Source organism: Gopherus flavomarginatus, chromosome 7, assembly GCF_025201925.1.
Source record: "Gopherus flavomarginatus isolate rGopFla2 chromosome 7, rGopFla2.mat.asm, whole genome shotgun sequence".
In the NCBI taxonomy this organism is placed as follows: Eukaryota; Metazoa; Chordata; order Testudines; family Testudinidae; genus Gopherus; species Gopherus flavomarginatus.
In genome coordinates this window covers 2,104,742-2,123,452 of record NC_066623.1, presented here as the reverse complement: position 1 = coordinate 2,123,452, position 18,711 = coordinate 2,104,742, and the positions used below count along the sequence as shown (strand labels likewise).

Below are 18,711 nucleotides of genomic sequence, written 5' to 3'. Positions count from 1 at the left end.
TCATGGTGGAGGTGGCTGGCTGGCCCAGTGTTCAGTCTGTTAGAGTTGCATGTGCCTTAACAATGCACACCAACCGAGCTCACACCCACACATATATACCGGCCACTGTGATTGTGAAGACATCCTCTGCAGTCGTTTTTGGAGCTGGGGAGCAGCAATGGCTGGAGGTGAGGCTGCCCCCAAGCGCTAAGGAATGCTTCCTGCTCAGTGACGGACAAGGAAATGTTTATCTGCAAACTACTCCAGGCTCTAACTTCTATCTGGTAAGGACAATGGGCTAGGTGTGCAAATTGCTCCCTGGGGCTCTGAGGAAAGGGGAAGTGAGGGTTCATTGCCTGGCAGAGAGGAGGGATAGAATGAATATTTTTCTGGGTCCTAATGAGGAAGGAGGGTCTTGCAGTGAAAGCACAGGACTGGGCCTCAGTAGATTTAGGATATTCTATAAACAGAATTTACAAGTTATGGACACGCAGCATACTCTCTCCTTTTATCCTGTGGGAGAGCAACGAATGCTGCGCTGGGAGGAAGGACCATTCCCTCAGACTGGTATTCTGTCTGAGATACCCAGACACTATTGAAACTTGCTAGATTGAAATCACAACTCAAGATCTAATGAGTTTTCCATTATTCTTCACTCTCCAGATGGTTAAATGAGGCTGCGATGGGTTCAGTCACAGAGACCCCTTGAGACTGCCACCTGATGTGCTGAGACTACTTCTGAGCCCATTTTCCCTGCCAGCTTGGGACTTCAGAATCCTGCCTTGTTAAGCCAGACAAGCTAGCCTGCTGCAAACACAGACCCAGGTCCGAACCCTGTCCTCCAAAGCTGCAGACTAAACTGAAAACAGCTTAAGAAGTGCTCCTGTCTCCAGCACCTAGATACCCAGTTCCTGTCAGGGTGGTTAAGTACTGGAATAAATTGCCCAAAGAGGTTGTGGAATCTCCATCATTGGAAATTTTTAAGAGAAAGTTAAACAATCACCTGTCAGGGATGGTCTACTTAGTCCTGCCAGGAGTGCAAGGGAATGGACTAGATGACCTCTTGAGGTCCCTTATAGTCCTATAACTCTATGATTGTGCCAACAACTAATTACAGGTGTGGTACTGCACCTGCAGTTATTTGTACCCACAAAACTGAGAGTGCAAAACTAATAACTCATTTAAGTCTGTGCTAAAATTAAGAACATAAGAGCGGCCAGACTGGGTCAGACCAAAGGTGCATCTAGCCCAGTCTCCTGTCTTCTGACAGTGGCCAGTGCCAGGTTCCCCAGAGGGAATGAACAGAACAGGGAATCATCAAGTGATCCATCCCCTGTCGCTCATTCCCAGCTTCTGGCAAATGGAGGCTAGGTACACCATTCCTGCCCATCCTGGCTAATAGCCATTGATGGACCTATTCTCCAAGAATTTATCTAGTTCTTTTTTGAACCCTGTTATGGTCTTGGCCTTCACAACATCCTCTTGCAAGGAATTCCACAGGTTGACTCTGTGTTGAGTGAAGATATACTTCCTTTTATTTGTTTAAACCTGCTGCCTATTAATTTCATTTGGTGACCCCTAGTTCTTGTGTTATGAGAAGTAGTAAACAACACTTCTTGATCTACTTTCTCTACACCAGTCATGATTTATAGACCTCAATCATATCTCCCCATAGCCGTCTCTTTTCCAGCCTGTAAAGTCCAAGTATTATAAATCTCTCTTCATTTTTGTTGTCCTTTTCTGAACCTTTTCCAATTCCATTGTATCTTTTTTGAGATGAGGTGACCACATCTGCACACAGTATTCAAGGTGTGGGCGTACCATGGATTTACATAGAGGCAATATGATATTTTCTGTCCTATTATCTATCCCTTTCCTAATGATTCCTAACATTCTGTTTGCTTTTTTGACTGCCGCTGCAAACTGAGTGGATGTTTTCAGAGAACCATTCACAATAACCCCAAGATCTCTTTCTTGAGTGGTAACAGCTAATTTAGACGCCATCATTTTATATATATAGTTGGGATTATGTTTTCCAATGTGCATTTATCAACATTGAATTTCATCTGCCATTTTGTTGCTCAATCACTTAGTTTTGTGAGATCCCTTTTGTAGCTCTTCGCAGTCTGCCTGAGACTTAACTATCTTGAATAGTTTTGTATCATATGCAAATTTTGCCACCTCACTATTTATCCCTTTTTCCAGATCATTTATGAACATGTCGAATAGGACTGGGCCCAGTATAGTCCCCTGGAGGACACCACTATTTACTTGTCTCTATTTTGAAAACTGACCATTTATTCTTACCCTTTGTTTCCTCTCTTTTAGCCAGTTACCAATCCATGAGAGAACCTTCCTTATTATCCCATGACAGCTTACTTTGCATAAGAGCCTTTGGTGAGGAACCTTGTCAAAGGTTTTCTAAAAATCTAAATTCACTATATCCACTGGATCCCCCTTGCCCACATAGTTGGTGACCCCGTCAAAGAATTCTAGTAGATTGGTGAGGCATGATTTCCCTTTACAAAAACCATGTTGATGCTTCCCCAGCAACTTATGTTCATCTACGTTTCTGACAGTTTTGTTCTTTACTGTAGATTCAACCAGTTTGCCTGGTACTGAAGTCAGGCTTACAGGCCTGTCATTGCCAGGATCACCTCTCGAGCCCTTTTAAAAAATTGGCACCACATTAGCTATCCTCCAGTCATTTGGTACAGAAGCTGATTTAAATAATAAGTTACAGACCATAGTTAGTAGTCCTGCAATTTCACATCTGAATTCCTTCAGAACTCTTGGGTGATACCGTCTGGTCCTGGTGACTTATTACTGTTTAGTTTATCAATTTGTTCCAAAACCTCTTCTAATGACACCTCAATCTGAGACAGTTCCTCAGATTTGTCCCTAAAAAGAATGGCTCAGGTTTGGGAATCTCCCTCACATCCACAACCGTGAAGACAGATGCAAAGAATTCACTTAGTTTCTCCGCAATGGCCTCATTGTCCTTGAGTGCTCCTTTAGCATCTCGATCATCGAGTAGCCTCACTGATTGTTTAGCAGGCTTCCTACTTCTGATGTACTTAGAAAAATGTTTGCTATTACTTTTTAAGTCTTTGGCTGGCTGTTCTTCAAATTCTTTTTTGGCCTTCCTAATTGTATTTTTACACTTTATTTGCCAGAGTTTATGCTCCTTTCTATTTTCCTCACTAGGATTTAACTTCCACTTTTTGAAGGTTGCCTTTTTACCTGTCACTGCTTCTCTTACTTTGTTGTTTAGCCACGGTGGCTCTTTTTTGGTTCTCTAACTATGTTTTTTAATTTGAGGTATAGATTTATGTTGAGCCTCTATTATGGTGTCTTTAGAAAGTTTCCATGCAGCTTGCAGGGATTTCACTTTTGGTGCTGTACCTTTTAATTTCTGTTTAACTAACCCCCTCATTTTTGTGTAGTTCCCTTTTCTGAAATTAAATGCTACAGGGTTGGGATGCTGTGGTGTTTTCCCCACCACAGGGATGTCAAATTTAATTATATTATGGTCACTGTTACCAAGCGGTCCCATTATATTCACCTCTTGGACCTGATCCTGTGCTCCACTTAGGACTAAATCAAGAATTGCTTCTCGTCTTGTGGGTTCCAGGACTATCTGCTCCAAGAAGCAGTCATGTAAGGCATCAAGAAACTTTACCTTTGCATCTCATCCTAAAGTGACATGTGCCCAGTCAATATGGGGAAGAGTTGAAATCCCCCATTATTATTGAGTTTTTTATTTTCATAGCCTCTCTAATCTCCCTGAGCATTTCACAGTCACCATCACCATCCTGGTCAGGTGGTCGGTTATATATTTCTACTGTTATATTATTATTCGAGCATGGAATTCCTATCCATAGGAATTCCATGATACAGTTTGGTTCATTTAAGATTTTTACTTCTTTTGATTCTACACTTTCTTTCACATGTAGTGTCACTCCCCGACCAGCACGACCTGTTCTGTCCTTTCAATATATTTTGTTCCTTGGTATTACTGTGTCCCATTCATTGATTATCCTCATTTCACCAAGTTTCTGTGATGTCTATTATATCCATATCCTCATTTAATACGAGGCAGTCTAGTTCACCCATCTTATTATTTAGACTTCTAGCATTGGTTTATAAGCACTTTAAAAACTTGTCATTTTGTAGCTGTCTCCCTTTACGTGATGTAATTAAATGAGACTTTTTTCATTAGACTGTTCCTCATCAGATCCTACCTGTATTTTATCATCTTCCGTGCTCTCCTCCTTACTATGACATAAACAATCTCCATTAGTAGATCTTCCCATAAGGGATGTCTCTGTCCAAACCATGTGCTCCTCCTCACCTGTCCACTTTCCCCCAGCTCTTAGTTTAAAAACTGCTCTACGATCTTTCTAATTTTAAGTGGCAGCAATCTGGTTCCATTTTGGTTTAGGTGGAGCCCATCCTTCCTGTATAGTTTCCCCCTGTCCCCAAATTTTCCCCAGTTCCTAATAAATCTAAACCCCTCCTCCCTACACCATTGTCTCATCCACGCATTGAGACCCTGCAGCTCTGCCTGTCTAACAGGCCCTACGTGTGGAACTGGGAGCATCTCAGAGAATGCTACCATGGAGGTCCTGGACTTTAATCTCTTACCTAGCAGCCTAAATTTGGCCTCTAGGATATCTTTCCTACCCTTCCCTATGTCATTGGTACCTACCTGTACCACGACCACCGGCTCCTCCCCAGCACTATGCATAAGTCTACCTAGATGTCTTGAGAGATCCACAACCTTCGCACCAGGCAGGCATGTCACCATGTGGTTCTCCCGATCATCACAAACCCAGCTAGCTATGTTTCTAATGATCAAATTGCCCATTACTATTACCTGTCTCTTCTTAATAACTGAAGTTCCCTTCCTCAGAGGCAACTTCTCAACAGCGCACAGACTGTCAGACCGGGGATGGGTCCATTGAAAGTCTCAGCTGTGTACCTCTCTGTCTCCCTTTGCTCCTCCAGTTCAGCCACTCTGGTCTCCAAAGCCCATGCACAGTCTCTGAGGGCCAGGAGCTCCTTTCACCAGATGCACACATATGCCACTAGCCCACAGGGCAGGTAATCATACATGCTGCATTGGGTGCAATAAACTGGGTAGCTCCCACTCTGTTGCTGGACTTCTGCCTGCACTCTCTTTTTACTCCTGCAGCTCGTTCCTTTCTTGAGGTTTTGTTTTTATCAGGGGGTGTTTTGGGCTTAAGTTTAAAGAAGTTTAAGTTTAAGTTTAAGGAATGTAACGTGTATCTAGCCCCCCACTCTCCCACTCCCCCTGTAACTCCCTCACAAATCTCCCCAGTTAGCCGCTCCTGTTTGCTAGCTCAAGTCCTTTCAGACTGCCCCTTTGTACCAACCTCCCTGTTATTTGTCTCTGGCATCTCCCCACTCCCACATGATCCCGAGTCACTGGGACAGGTCGCTGCCTTACAGCCAGCACCAGCATGGTCAGAGATCTGTCAGGCTCCCCCAAGGCAGCCCAGAAGTGAGGTAGCTTCCATGTAAGTGAAGAGCCAAATGTGGCAGGTTATTGGTTTGCTGCATAGGGCATCAGTGTAGCTCAGACTCCAGTCAGAGGGAGTCAGAAGTCCCCTGTGTGCCCTGGAGGAGATGGATGGACGGTGCACTTGTAAGTCTCTGGGGTACGGGGGTGTATTGGAAGGATCAAGGGTTTGCTGGTGTGTAGGGTGTGGCACACAGCATGGATCCACATGCCCACAAGCCCTTTATACCTCCCACCCCGGCTAGTAGCCCTGGGCCCCATGTCTGGGTTGGGGAGCCCATCCCCCTCACCCCTTGGTGTTCTCCCAGGCAAAGGCTTTTTACTGGGGCTTTGCTCATGGTCTTATGATCTGGTCCATGGAGAACACACAGGTCTGGAAGGGAGTCAGCTACACGGCACGTGTTTGGGGTTTGTGTATTGATTTATCCTGTAGGAAAAGCCATGGCAGGAGGTGATAGAATAATTGCCAGTCTGTGGCTCCCTTAATGTCTGTGACTTGGTACTTCACTTTGTGTTCTCCTTAACTCCGGTCTGTAAGCTGGGGAGAGTCCATGTGAGACATGGGAGAGCAGAGTTCCCCCGTGGAAAGGGGAAAAAATTCACCAAGGTAACGAATTCTGCTGAATTTGCTTTATTGCCCAGACAGGTGGGTAGTTAGCAATGCTCCTAGAGGCCTGAAACTGGCAGATGAGATGAGAAGATGGCTCCATGAAGGGATTTGCTAGTGGGAACTAAATGCTAATTGTTTTTGCTTGGCCTCGTCATGCGAATTGCATTCTCCATCATGCTCAAAACAAAGACTTCCAAGGTATTTACTAGAGGGAAAGAGAGAGATACAGAACTCAGTGCTGCAACCTTATGGCTAATGAGAGCAAAGCATCTGTCAAGGCCCCAGTATGTCACATTAACCGAGCTTATCCCCTGACAGGAAAATATACACTGAGATAGTTGACCCAGCCTCTAGGACAGTGGTTCCCTAACTTTAACGACCTGTGAACCCCTTTCAATAAAATGTCAAGTCTCGTGAACCCCCTCCTAAAAATGAATATTTCCAGGGATTTTCTCCTTTACCTGAGTATACATTATAAAAGCAGTGATTTGGGAAATATATAATTTGTTTTTATGACATGCTTATTACACATTATTATTAATTATTATTTATCTTTACAGTATTTTTATTACATTATGAAAACGGCAACACTCTTCTAAGATCTCACTTTCATAGCTTATATCACTTTGAATAAACCTGTTAGAAGACAAGGCTCCTGTGTTTCACCAAGAAGTATCAGATGTCAAACAGCATGAAGGGATTTAAGAAGCCAACTCAAAGAGTTCCTCCTCCACAAGCATTCAGGTCTTGAGGAGTCCAGGCAAACAACACACGTTACAACAAAGTTTAAACTTGTTCTTCATAATAATTTTCAAAATAATACTAGCTGCCTATTTAATTTAAAAAACAGAAAAAAATATCCACCTCCCTTTCCATTTCAAGGAAGTCTTGAAATTTAAATCTCTTCAGGGTGATAGAGATGCTTGCTTTGATCTGCTTAGCTCTTGGAAGTCCGGGGGCTCCGGGCTGCTGGCACCATGCTGCCTGGCGTCCCTAGGGACAGCTCTGTCTGCCATTAGGGATTTTTTTCCTGAGAAACCCCTGTAACATTTCATGAACCCCCAGAGATCCATGAACCCCAGTTTGGGAACCACTACTCTAGGAGGTAAAGACATGAGCACAGGCAAGGCCTTTAATTAACTCATAATTGTATTTTAGTTTTTGTTAATGGGTCATTTATTCTGTTACTTACTAGACTGCTTTGCAAAATTCACATTTGTTGCTGTATGTTTTCCCATCAGTGCCACAAACAGGGTCGTATTCCATGATGCATATTTCTGGAGGCTCCTCGTACTCACTGCAGAAACCCTACGAAGAACATTAGTATTGCTGTTAGAGTTATTGTCTGCATTTCAGTAGTGCCCCGACGCCCCCATTCGTCCAAGGGGCTGGGCATTCTCTGAACACAGAGGACCCTGGGAGCTCGCAGTACCTAATCCTGTCCCTTGTCTCTACTGACGTTCTGATTAGCCGACTTCCCAGTTCCCCTCTTGCTGCCAGGAGGAGCTGAGTCCTTCTCCCTAGTGTAAGAGACGTTTCTGAACCCACGGCACATGCTCTGTGAGCGAAGGGGCATCTCCACAGGCATCAGATGCTAATCTGACATTACCCAGGGTACAATCTGGACTGAAGAACAGCTGTGTCTCCTCAGTTCTCCAACCTGGGATGCCTTTTACACTGCTTTGCTATGAAAGCAACCACTCCTGTTCCTGCTCACACACAGCTTCCAGCATGTAAATTACCCTGAGCTGTATGGTATGAGTGCTTTAGCCAGCCACTCTTGAATTACACTGCAGTGAAACACCAGCAAACTTCCAGTCCCAGACTTTCCCCCAGAAATGTGTGTTTTGTACTGCCCAGCCCCTCCTGGACAATACAAGCTCATATAAAGTCTGTCGTCTTATTAATAGAAAATGAAATGCACAAATCCTATTGTTGCAAATGGAGTTTTCCAAACACTTCAATCCAAACACACTGATTTAGATAAAACAAGTTTCTTAACTAAAGAAAGATGGATTTTAAGTGATTACAAGTAACAAGGCATCAAAGTCAGAATTGGCTATGAGAAAATAAAAGCAGAACATCACTAATGCCTGACTTATCAAGCTAAGTGAATTCAAAGTGAAAGGTCTCTCTCACAAAATGCTTCAGCAATCTTACTGGCTGTCTTTTCCACCAGGACCCCTCTCCCAGTCCCGCATTACTTTCCTTGTCCTTCAGGTGTTGGTGATGTCGTGGGGACAGAGAAAGGGAGGAGTAACGTGGGCCATTTGTTCCCCATTCTTATATTTTCCCCTCTTCTTTGAGCATCATCTCCAGCTGCGGTTGATGCAACAGAAAGTTTGTGGGGACGGGAACCACCAGGTGTTCCTTTGCCAACAAGTAAATTTCTCGCTCACAATTTTTTCCTGCCAAAGAATGGCCATGTAACCATGAGATGGTCTGTTTGATTATGTTGAGACCTGGCTGAGGCATCAGTTTGTCTTTTGACACTGGTTTAGGGTTGTTTCCCCAGACTGGAGACATGTCTTATACAGTAGAATCTTATAACTTTACATACAATGTTGCCTAACATATTTAGCAGGACAACAATGTTCAGCACATTATGAGTTTTCATACTTTGTACAAAATGTATCATAGTCTTGGAAAAGGGGTGATCATAGGGGTACAGACTGGTCTAAGAGATGCTTCCGAACCTGCATCATATAGCATGAGCATCTCAGAGGCATCTACTTATCTACTTTCTCTACACAAGGTCAACGCGGATAGTGACTGAACCATCTCTCACTGAAGTTAAGGGGACCATCCATGGAAGTAGGATCTGGCCCCTCTTTTGCATCTGGTTTCACTTACTGCTTCAGTTTCCGGTTTGCATTTCCCATTGTGTTTCTTGGTAACATTGGTTCCATGTTTGCTGGAAGAGGGAGAGACTGAAGTTAGGAGCTTAGGCTCATCGTGTTACACAGTTGCTGCTGATAAAATGACACAAACTCACATAGACTGTCTGGAATTCAGAAGGCACCTGACTGAGATAGTTTATCACCTGTGACAAGGAAGGATAAGCATCTCTTACCAGTATATTCCTATCTGTTACTAGACATTTGACAGCAGCAAAGAATCCTGTGGCACCTTATAGACTAACAGACATTTTGGAGCATGAGCTTTCGTGGGTGAATACCCACTTCGTCAGATGCATGTAGTGGAAATTTCCATGGGCAGGTATATATATGCAGGCAAGCTAGAGATAATGAGGTTAGTTCAATCAGGGAGGATGAGGCCCAGTTCTACCAGTTTTTCCTCCCTTGGTTTTCACACCTCAACTGCTAGAACAGGGCCTCATCCTCCCTGATTGAACTAACCTCATTATCTCTAGCTTGCCTGCATATATATACCTGCCCCTGGAAATTTCCACTACATGCATCTGACGAAGTGGGTATTCACCCACGAAAGCTCATGCTCCAAAATGTCTGTTAGTCTATAAAGTGCCACAGGAATCTTTGCTGCTTTTACAGATCCAGACTAACACAGCTACCCCTCTGATACTAGACATGTGACGTCTCCTTACAGTATATCATTTGAATAACACACTGGCCCATTCTTTCCTCTGCTCAATCACCACTCAGCCCGCCCCCGCCCCCATTGATCTCTGGGGGTGGTAATCTGTGTCCTCCATGATAGCCCAACTGAATGCATGCAAGGGGTGGGGGAGAAAACTCAGAATAGACTGGAGAGGCAAAGAAGAGGACCAGGGGCTAAGAGATCTGCAGAAATAGGTCTATGAAGAAATTCTGGTTTTTATTAAGGCTGCTAGCCAGAGCTCCGCTCACTGTGAGTTACTCAGAAGGAATATTCTCTGCACAGTACTTACAAGTTATGGGCACACAGCCCACATTCACTGGGGTAAGTAATGCCATCTGTGCCGCAGACCTCCTCCAGGATTAATGGGCAGGCTGTCAGAACTTTGCCATCCTCAGTCGTTATCCGGCGGTACTTACTACAATCCACCTGGAACAACAAAGTCAAGCAATCACAGTAGTGCCCTTGAGTCACCTCCCCCCTCTGAGCCTCCAGGTGTTGTAGCTTCTACTGAACGACAAACTAGGGCTATGCTTTAACCTTCTTCTTCCATTGGACATGGTGTGAGTAGTTCTATCCCTTTCTCTCATGCTGGAGAGTAAGGAATGCCCAGCTGGGAGAAAGGATCACTCAGTCTCACACCCAGGCAGGGTGACCAGATGTCCTGATTTTACAGGGACAGTCCTGATTTTTGGATTTTTTTCTTATATAGGCTCCTATAACCCCCCACCCCCATCCCGATTTTTCACATTTACTGTCTGGGCACCCTACACCCAGGCCCTGTTGAACTTAAACAGGAATCAGAAGTGCAGCTTTAAACCAAAGCCTCAAAAATCTAATGAGTTTTCATTGATGATCCATTCTCCAGAGGGTTAAATGAGGCTAAGAAATTGCTTCTGCCCATGTAAAACAGGGAGAGAGAAATATGCTACCCAATCTTGTTTCATTCTGTAAAATATAAAAAACCCTCAGGGCAGAGCCTCAGCTAGTGTAAATTGATGGAGTGTTTTGTTGTTATATTTTCATAGTTTCTCCAACAAGGTATCTGCCTGTTACTCTGTGTATCTCACACCATCTAGGCACTGACTGTACCAGGAAAAAAAATTCCATCAGTCTGACTGTATAGAAATGGAGTATCTGAATCCCAGGGTTTTACTTCGTCAAATATATAGCACTGGAGGTGTTTTGGTTCTTGATGGCCAAACTGTTGCCATGTTTACAGCTGGTCAGACACACAAAATAAATCAGTCCAATCATTTTTTATTATTAGTGGTCAAGTTCATAAAATGATTTCTGTATTTGTTCATTCCCCTGCATGTAGGATACCATGACACTGATCAGAACACAGGGACTTTTTTGCCTGTCCAGTTTATTTTCTTAGAAATCCCAGTATCCAAAGAGGAATGCACTGATCTATACCGGGGACTTGTGTCTCCCCTTCCTGTAGTCCTAAAACTGGCAGCTCAGTGCTTCACCTGGTACTGTGAGAAGAGACTGCTATAGGAATGGGATATCTGTTCATATTTCCAGAGCAGAGGGTCATTTCTGCTACTTGTCTCAAAGCCCATTCCTCTTGTAGTCCTCTTTCTTTCTTCTGGCAGTGTGTTGATATATATAAATAATGGCCATTGCATATAGTTAGGGTGAATTCACCCCCTTGCAGAAGATCCCTACAAGCTCTAGGCACCACTTGAACCCATGCATATTGTGTCTGAACCATCTCACATGAGGTTAGGAGGTGTATTTCCACTGACATTACTGGGAGTTGGGTTTGGCCCTTGTCTTGCATCAGGTTACGCTTACCAGCAGAACTTCCCGTTTGCATCTTCCATCGTGCTTTTTGCTGACGTTGGTCCCATGTTCTCTGGAAGAGAAAGAGACTGGAATTAGGGAGCTCAGTGGGTAACTCTCCCTGCTCCACTCAGGCAGTGGTAGAACGAATTCATCGCCCATAGATTGTGGGGGGTACAGGAGGCATCTGATTGAATTAGTTTATCCTTTCTACAAGGCAGTACCAGCAGCACTGAGTCCAGTATAATCCTGTTCCTTACCGGACATGTGACGTCTCTTTATATCGTATCATTTGGAGGAACATTCTGGCCCGTTCTTTCCTTTGTTCAATCATCACTTAGCCCCCTGCTGCATTCTGGGGGCTGTAATTTGGCTGTTCCATGTTTTCCCAGTGAACCAATGCAGGGTCAGGGGAGAAGACTAAACGGGCAAAGAAGTAGGGCCAAGGGCTACAAGACCTCCAGAAACAGGCTATGAAAGATATTTATAAAGGCTGTTTTCAGGCTCTCAGCCCTTTGTTAATCACTCAGCAGAAATGCTCTCTGTACAGTACTTACAGGCTGTGGCTACACATCTCACATTCACTGGCATAAGTGACACCATCTGTGCCACATGCTGTGTGCAGGATCCTGGGGCAGACTACCAGCACTTTGCCATCGTTAGATTATCACTGGCTACAGGGCAGTACCTGCATCTCTGACTGGTGTAATGCTATTGGTTAGCAGACACATGATGCCTCCTATTGGTATATCGTTTGGAATAATATTCTGGCCCATTCTTTCCTGAATGGCCAAGCACCAGTCAGCCCGCTACTGAATTCTGGGGGTTGTGGTCTTGCCCTTCCATGATAGCCCCACTGAGCACAGACAGGGACAAGGGGAGCAGGGCCGGTGCAACCATTTAGGCAAACTAGGTGGCCACGTAGGGTGCCCAGTGGTTGAGGGCACCTAAAAAGCAGCTCAGGTGAGGAGGTGGAGTGGAGGTGAGCTGGTGCAAGGGGGTGGGGGTGCACAGGGGAACAACTCCCTGCCCCAGCTCACCTCCACTCTGCCTCCTCCGCTGAACACACAGCCCCCCGTTCTAAGTCTCCTCCAATCAGCACCACAAGCCTGGGCGGGCAGGAGAATTAGAGCAGCGCCGGCGTGCTCAGTGGAGGAGGCGCAGCCAAGGTGAGCTGGGGAGGTCTCCCCGGGCGGGGTTAGCTGTTGCAGCAGGGGCAGAGGGGAGTCTCCCCGGTCGGGGTTAGCTGCCACGAGGGAGGGGGGGTCTCCCTGGGCAGGGGGAGTGGTGGGCTTCCCAGGTGGGGGGCTGGGTTAGCTGCCATGGGGGGGGCGGGGTTAGCTGGGTCAGGTATGGCGCAAGGTGGAGGTTTCGCCTAGGGCGTGAAACTTCCTTGCACCAGCCCTGAAGGGGAGGAAACTCAGAGTACACCGGATGGGCAGAGAGGAGGTCCTTGTATAGGGAATTATAGAACTACGACTATGGAGAAATGAGGATATTTATAAAGGCTGTGATCAGCAGCTCTGCCCATTGTTAATTACTCAGAAAGAATGGGTGATGTACAGTACTTACGAGTTATGGGCACACAGCATACAATCATTGGGGTAAGTGACGCCATCTGTGCCACAGACCTCAGCCAGGATCCTTGGGCAGCCTGTCAGGACTTGGCCATCCTCAGTTTCAGTACTGGGGTACAGACTGCAATCAAGCTGTAAAACAACACAGAAAAAGCGCAGGTGCAGCCGCTGTTGCGTGAAATAGTGCTTAAGAGTGACTCCCCCACCCAGGGCCTTCACCCTCTATCCCTTCAGCCATCATACGCACAAGGCCTCTATTTTAAACATACATGTTTCTTCCCTTGGTCATGGGGGGAATTGTTCTGCAGGAGTTTCCTCGTGTTCTCTCATTCTGGAGGGGAAGGAAGGCATGGATGGGAGAAAGAATCAGGTCCTCAGACTTGCAGGGCCACGCAGAGGTTTTTGTAGGCCTGGGGCAAAATGTGAAACTGAGGCCCCCCACCCTTCCAAAAAATGACCAGGGGGGGAAGGGCATTGAGTGCGAGCCCACCCACGCTCACTCCGCAGGAGTGGCTCTGGTCCTGTGGCTCTGGGCCTGGCTCAGGGGCTCTCAGTCCTGCTTTGGTCTGGCCCAGTCATCCCTCCAGCATGATAGAGGGCCAAACCTGGGCAGCACTGTAACTCCTTGAGCCATGTGGCAAAGCCGCACAGTCTGGTACCATCTGTGTGTAAAATATGAAAAACCTGACCCTCTAGTCTCAGCTGCTGTAATTACTTGTGCTTCTACGATATCGATGGAGGTCAATTTACACTAGCTCATGATAAGCCCCCTCAGTTATTTTTGCATAGTTTCTCCAGGGTTGTGCCTTCTGTATCTCACGCAGGCTAAGCACAGATTGTATCAGGTGAACTGAAGATTGAATTTTATCAGACTGACTGGATAGAAATGAAGCATCTGAATCCCAGGGTTTTACCTTCTCCAATATATGGCCCTGGGGTAGTTTTACTTCTTGATGGTCCAGACTATTTCCATTGGTTTAGAGCTAGTCAAATATGCAAACAAATAAATTAACCAAATAACATGTCTGCTTATGACTCATTTTCATGAAATTATTTCTGAGTTCGGGGAGAGAAGTAAGGGTATTTTGAACACCCTGCCTGTGATCAGAAAATGGGGTGTTTTCCAGCCTTCCCAATATATGATCTTGGAAAATTCCAGAATCCAAAGAAGTCAATGCACTGATATATGCAGTATCAAAGGGGTAGCCATGTTAGTCTGGATCTGTAAAAGCAGCAAAGAGTCCTGTGGCTCCTTATAGACTAACAGACGTTTTGGAGCATGAGCTTTCGTGGGTGAATACCCACTTCGTCGGATGCATCTGACGAAGTGGGTATTCACCCACGAAAGCTCATGCTCCAAAACGTCTGTTAGTCTATAAGGTGCCACAGGACTCTTTGCTGCTGATATATACAGGAGTCATGTATCTCCTCTTCCTATAGCCCTAAGTCAGGTGGCTTGGGGCTTTTACTGGTACTGTGAGAAGAGACAGCTATGGGAACAGGAATTGTGTGCACAATTCTGCAGCACTGGGATATTTCTGCTTCTTGTCTAGTGCCCTGTTCCTCTTCTCTCGCCCTTTCTTATGACGTTAGAGTGTAATAGATGGAAAATGGCCATTTTGTACATTTAGGTTGAAGATCACCCCTATGAAAAAGGACAGACCATAGTCTAGGTACCACTTAGGTCCATCTGTTTAGTGCCCAAACCATCTCGCACTGACTGAGGGCAAAAGGACTCTTTCTGTTGACATTACTGGGAGTAGGAACTGGCCCCTACTGTACATCAGGTTACACTTACCGGCACAATTTTCTGTTGGCATTTTCCATCATGCTTTTTGCTAACGTTGGTCCCATGCTCACTGGAAGAGGGAGATTGGGGTTAAGGAGCTCAGTAAGTAACTCTCCACATTACAGTCAAGGTGCTGGTAAAACAGACCAAATTCACATGCACTGCGTGGGATACAGGAGGTGTCTTTTTGAGTTAATTTAGTACCTTCTGTGGGGCAGTATTAGCATCACTGGCTAGTTCTAGAGACAAGGTGGGTGTGGCAATATCTTTTATTGGAACAACTTCTGTTGGTGAGAGAGACAAGCTTGCGCACTGCACCAAGCTGCTCTTCAGGTCTGCAGAAGAAGCAGCTCTTTGCTTAAACTCAAAAGCTTGTCTCTCTCACCAGAGAAATTGGTCCAATAGACGACACGACCTCACCCACCTTGTCTCTCTAATGTCCTGGGTCCGACACGGTTACAACACCACCACACCGTATCATTTTTTTAGTTACTGGACATGTGACATCTTCTTATAGTATATCATTTAGCATAACACCATGGCCCATTCTTTCCTCTGCTCTGTCACCACACAGCTCCCTGAGGATGCTGTTGTCTGGCTCTTCCATGAGCCCCCAGCTGAGCACATATAGGGAGAAGGAGAGGAAACTCATGGTAGTCTAGCAGGACAAAAAGATAGGGACAGAGCGTAAGAGACTCACAGGAACAGGCCTGAAGAAATAATGGGATTGCTAAAGGCTGCCATCAGACCCTCTGTCCATTGTTAATTACTCAAAAGGAAGGTTCTCTGCGCATTACTTACAAATTGTGTGCACACAGTCCACATTCACTGGGGTAAGTGATACCATCTGTGCCACAGACTTCAGCCAGGATGAGTGGGCAGGCTGTCAGTACTTTGCCATCCTCCGCAGTACCCCGGGGGTACTTACTACAATCCGCCTGTAACAACAATGCCAAGCAATAGAATTGGTGCAGCCGTTTCAGTTTGAAATAGTGCCCATGAGTAATCTCCCTGCTCTGTGCCTCCAGCCTTTTTAGCTTCTGCCGTAAGGCAAAGTAGGGTTATATTTTAACCTTATTCTTCCATTAAAAATGGGATGAGTCTGTTCTGCGGTAGATTTCTCTCATGCTGGCGGAAGGAATGCACAGCTGGACAAAGAATCATTCACTCAGACCTGCATTCTGTGGGAAGCAACCATGCCCTACTGAAACTAAGGAGTTATTACAAATGGAGCCTTAACCTGAAGCTTCAAAATCTAATGAATTTTTGAAATATGCTCTCCAGAGGGTTCAATGAGGCTAGAAATGTTTCAGCATGTGCAACGTGTGCAGAGAGAGATGCTACCAAATCTTATTGTTCCAATGTGTGCAATATAAAAAAAACAACCCTTAGTCCAGATTCCCTGCTTGTGTAAATCAATGTAGCTGTAACAAAAGCCAGGGCCGGCTCTAGGCACCCAGAAACCAAGCACGTGCTTGGGATGGCACATTTTCAGGGGAAGAATTCCGTACACCTTTTTTTTCTATTTTGCTTCAGGCAGCAAAAGCCTAGAGGCAGCCCTGGCAGTAGCAGGGCATCATGTGCGGGGGTGCTCTGGGGCCGCTGTGGTTCACGCTGTGGAGGAGCAGCGCCCGCACCAGCGGCTGGGCCAGGCAGGCTCCTAGGGGGGCACACTGGGGCTGGGAGCCGTCCCGTGGGGCACAAGGAGCTGCCTGCAGGTGCTGCAGGGTGGCCACCCCCCAGCGCCACAGTCGGGGCTGGGTGAAGTGGCCTGAGCTGCCCAGGGACTGCGGCAGGGCGGCCAGAAGCAGCAGCAGCAGCAGTGGGGCCATAGAGGGTGGGGCGCTGCTGAGTGGGGCCCACATTCCGCTCTCCAGAGCTCCGCTCCCTCTGGGGCTACCCTGCCCCAGCTCCTGAGCCCCCTGCTATGGCGGTCCCGCAGCTCTGCTGTCCTGGGTCCCGGCCAGTCTTGGAGGCGAGAGCCCCGGCTGGAGGAACCCTGGGCTGAGGTGTGGCCCGGGAGCCCCGCTGCTTACCCCTACCCTGCCAGTGCCGGACCGGCTGGAGGCGAGGGGGAAGCGGGCAGAGTCAGCACTGGTGGGGGGGAGCCCAGGACTGGGGCAGCAGGGCATGCGGGTGGGGGAGGAAACTGGTGCGTGGCGGAGTGAGAGCCCAGGGCTCAGGTAGGGGGGCAGCCAAAACATTTTTTGCTTGGGGCAGCAAAAAACCTAGAGCCGTCCCTGACAACATCAATAGACATCAATTTACTGAAGATCTGGTCCCTCATTGTGTTTTTTTCATCGTTTCTCCAACGTTGCGGCTACGTGTTGTTCTAAGTACCTCACAAGGTCTAAGCAGAGGTTGTAGCAGGTAAAATAATAAAAATAAGAATAAAATTCCATCAGTCTGACTGTTTGGAAACAGAATATCTGAATTTCAAGGCTTTCCTCCTTCAGATATAAAGCACTGGGGTAACTATGCAGCTCGATGAACCACCCAATTATTCTCACTGTTACAGAGCTGGTCAAGTACCTAGAACACTTCTTTCACTAACTTATGTGTCTATTGCTTAGATTCATCACATTGTTTATGTAACATATCGTTCAGTTCTAGAATTGTCTGGGGATGACAAAAATATTTGTTGAAATTATCTGATAAAAAGGCAATAATCCTCTAGCAATGTCTTTGGTGACCATTGTACAAACAGCTGCAGGTTGCAGTGTTTTTCATTCACTCAGCCACAGTGGGGTCACCAACCATTTATCTTGGGTCAGAGATCGGGAGACAGTGACAGAGAATAAATAGAAAGATCTGCCACTCACCTCACTGCCCAGGGCAACAGCTGAAAGAAAATCACAGATAGAAACATGAAACAAAGCCAAACCATTGACAGGAACAGATTCTAAGTGTGTGAATCTCTTTCGTGGAATAATTCCATGCAGTTTCTAACCAGGTGACTATCTGTGAACAGATTCTTAAATTAAACAAACCATGTGTGAAATTTGGGTGCCATGCTGGTAACTGAGGATAAGGAATCTTGTTTTTAATGTAACACTGTGTTTTGTTGGGATTTTCTTTTCCTTTTTGCACGCTGTGTTTCGTGATCCAAATGGAGAGCTACAGGATATCACAGCAAACGTACTTCAGTATAAATAATAGATGTCTTAACAGCTGATTGGGCCCTCGTATCAGGCCCTTATGTCCTTAATGGCCTTCACGGTGCCCACAACTAATTACAGGTGTGAAACTGAACCTGCAGTTACTTCTACCCACAACACTGAGGGTGCAGAAATAGTTAGCCCATTAAAGGCTGTACTGACATTAGACCCTGGAGGTCAAGTCTTTTCAGTTCCATCTTTTGAAGAGAAAACAGCTCTTCTAAGAATGAGACTGTGTTCCACTTTGAAGACACCTTAATATTTTTGAAGCTGGCCAGGACTCTGACTGTGACATAGGGCTTGTTGCAGTACAGCAAAGAATTACTCACCTGAACAGCACCATGTTGTAAGAGTAAGGAGCACAAAAACACCCATCATCTTCCTGGTGGAGGGGAGGTGATGGTTTAATCTGTGTCGAATCTGTTGGTGCTCAGCTGAGGCGATGATCTCTTAGCGCTCCCCACGGATGGTGATCATGTACCATGTGTATGTTTATATCTACATATGTATGCACCAGTGCAGGAGACCAGCCTATCCAACCTGATTACGAAACAATCCTCCCGTTCTCTCACTAGTACAGCAGGCCTGCCAGTATTTACTGAGGTCTTGACTTCCAGCTAATGATTCACTTTTACTAGCTGATTGATTTTGGCTGGTCCTTTGGTTAGTCGCTTGAGACAGGTTTT

At 45.9% G+C, this 18,711-nt stretch overlaps 1 protein-coding gene across 1 annotated transcript in view; it reads right to left on the bottom strand.

Moving 5' to 3' along the window:
• The window catches only part of LOC127055211 (ovoinhibitor-like), a 32,567-nt gene extending 14,164 nt beyond the window's left edge, over positions 1-18,403 (bottom strand). Inside the window, exons 1-9 of the mRNA XM_050961923.1 lie at positions 18,355-18,403; positions 17,690-17,709; positions 15,669-15,805; positions 14,877-14,937; positions 13,074-13,210; positions 12,059-12,163; positions 11,514-11,574; positions 10,003-10,139; positions 8,988-9,048 (exon numbers count right to left, since the gene is read on the bottom strand). Coding sequence (XP_050817880.1) covers positions 8,988-9,048; positions 10,003-10,139; positions 11,514-11,574; positions 12,059-12,163; positions 13,074-13,210; positions 14,877-14,937; positions 15,669-15,805; positions 17,690-17,709; positions 18,355-18,403 — 768 coding nt within the window. The remainder of the gene's footprint in view (positions 1-8,987; positions 9,049-10,002; positions 10,140-11,513; positions 11,575-12,058; positions 12,164-13,073; positions 13,211-14,876; positions 14,938-15,668; positions 15,806-17,689; positions 17,710-18,354) is intronic.
• Between the last annotated feature and the right edge of the window lie 308 nt (positions 18,404-18,711).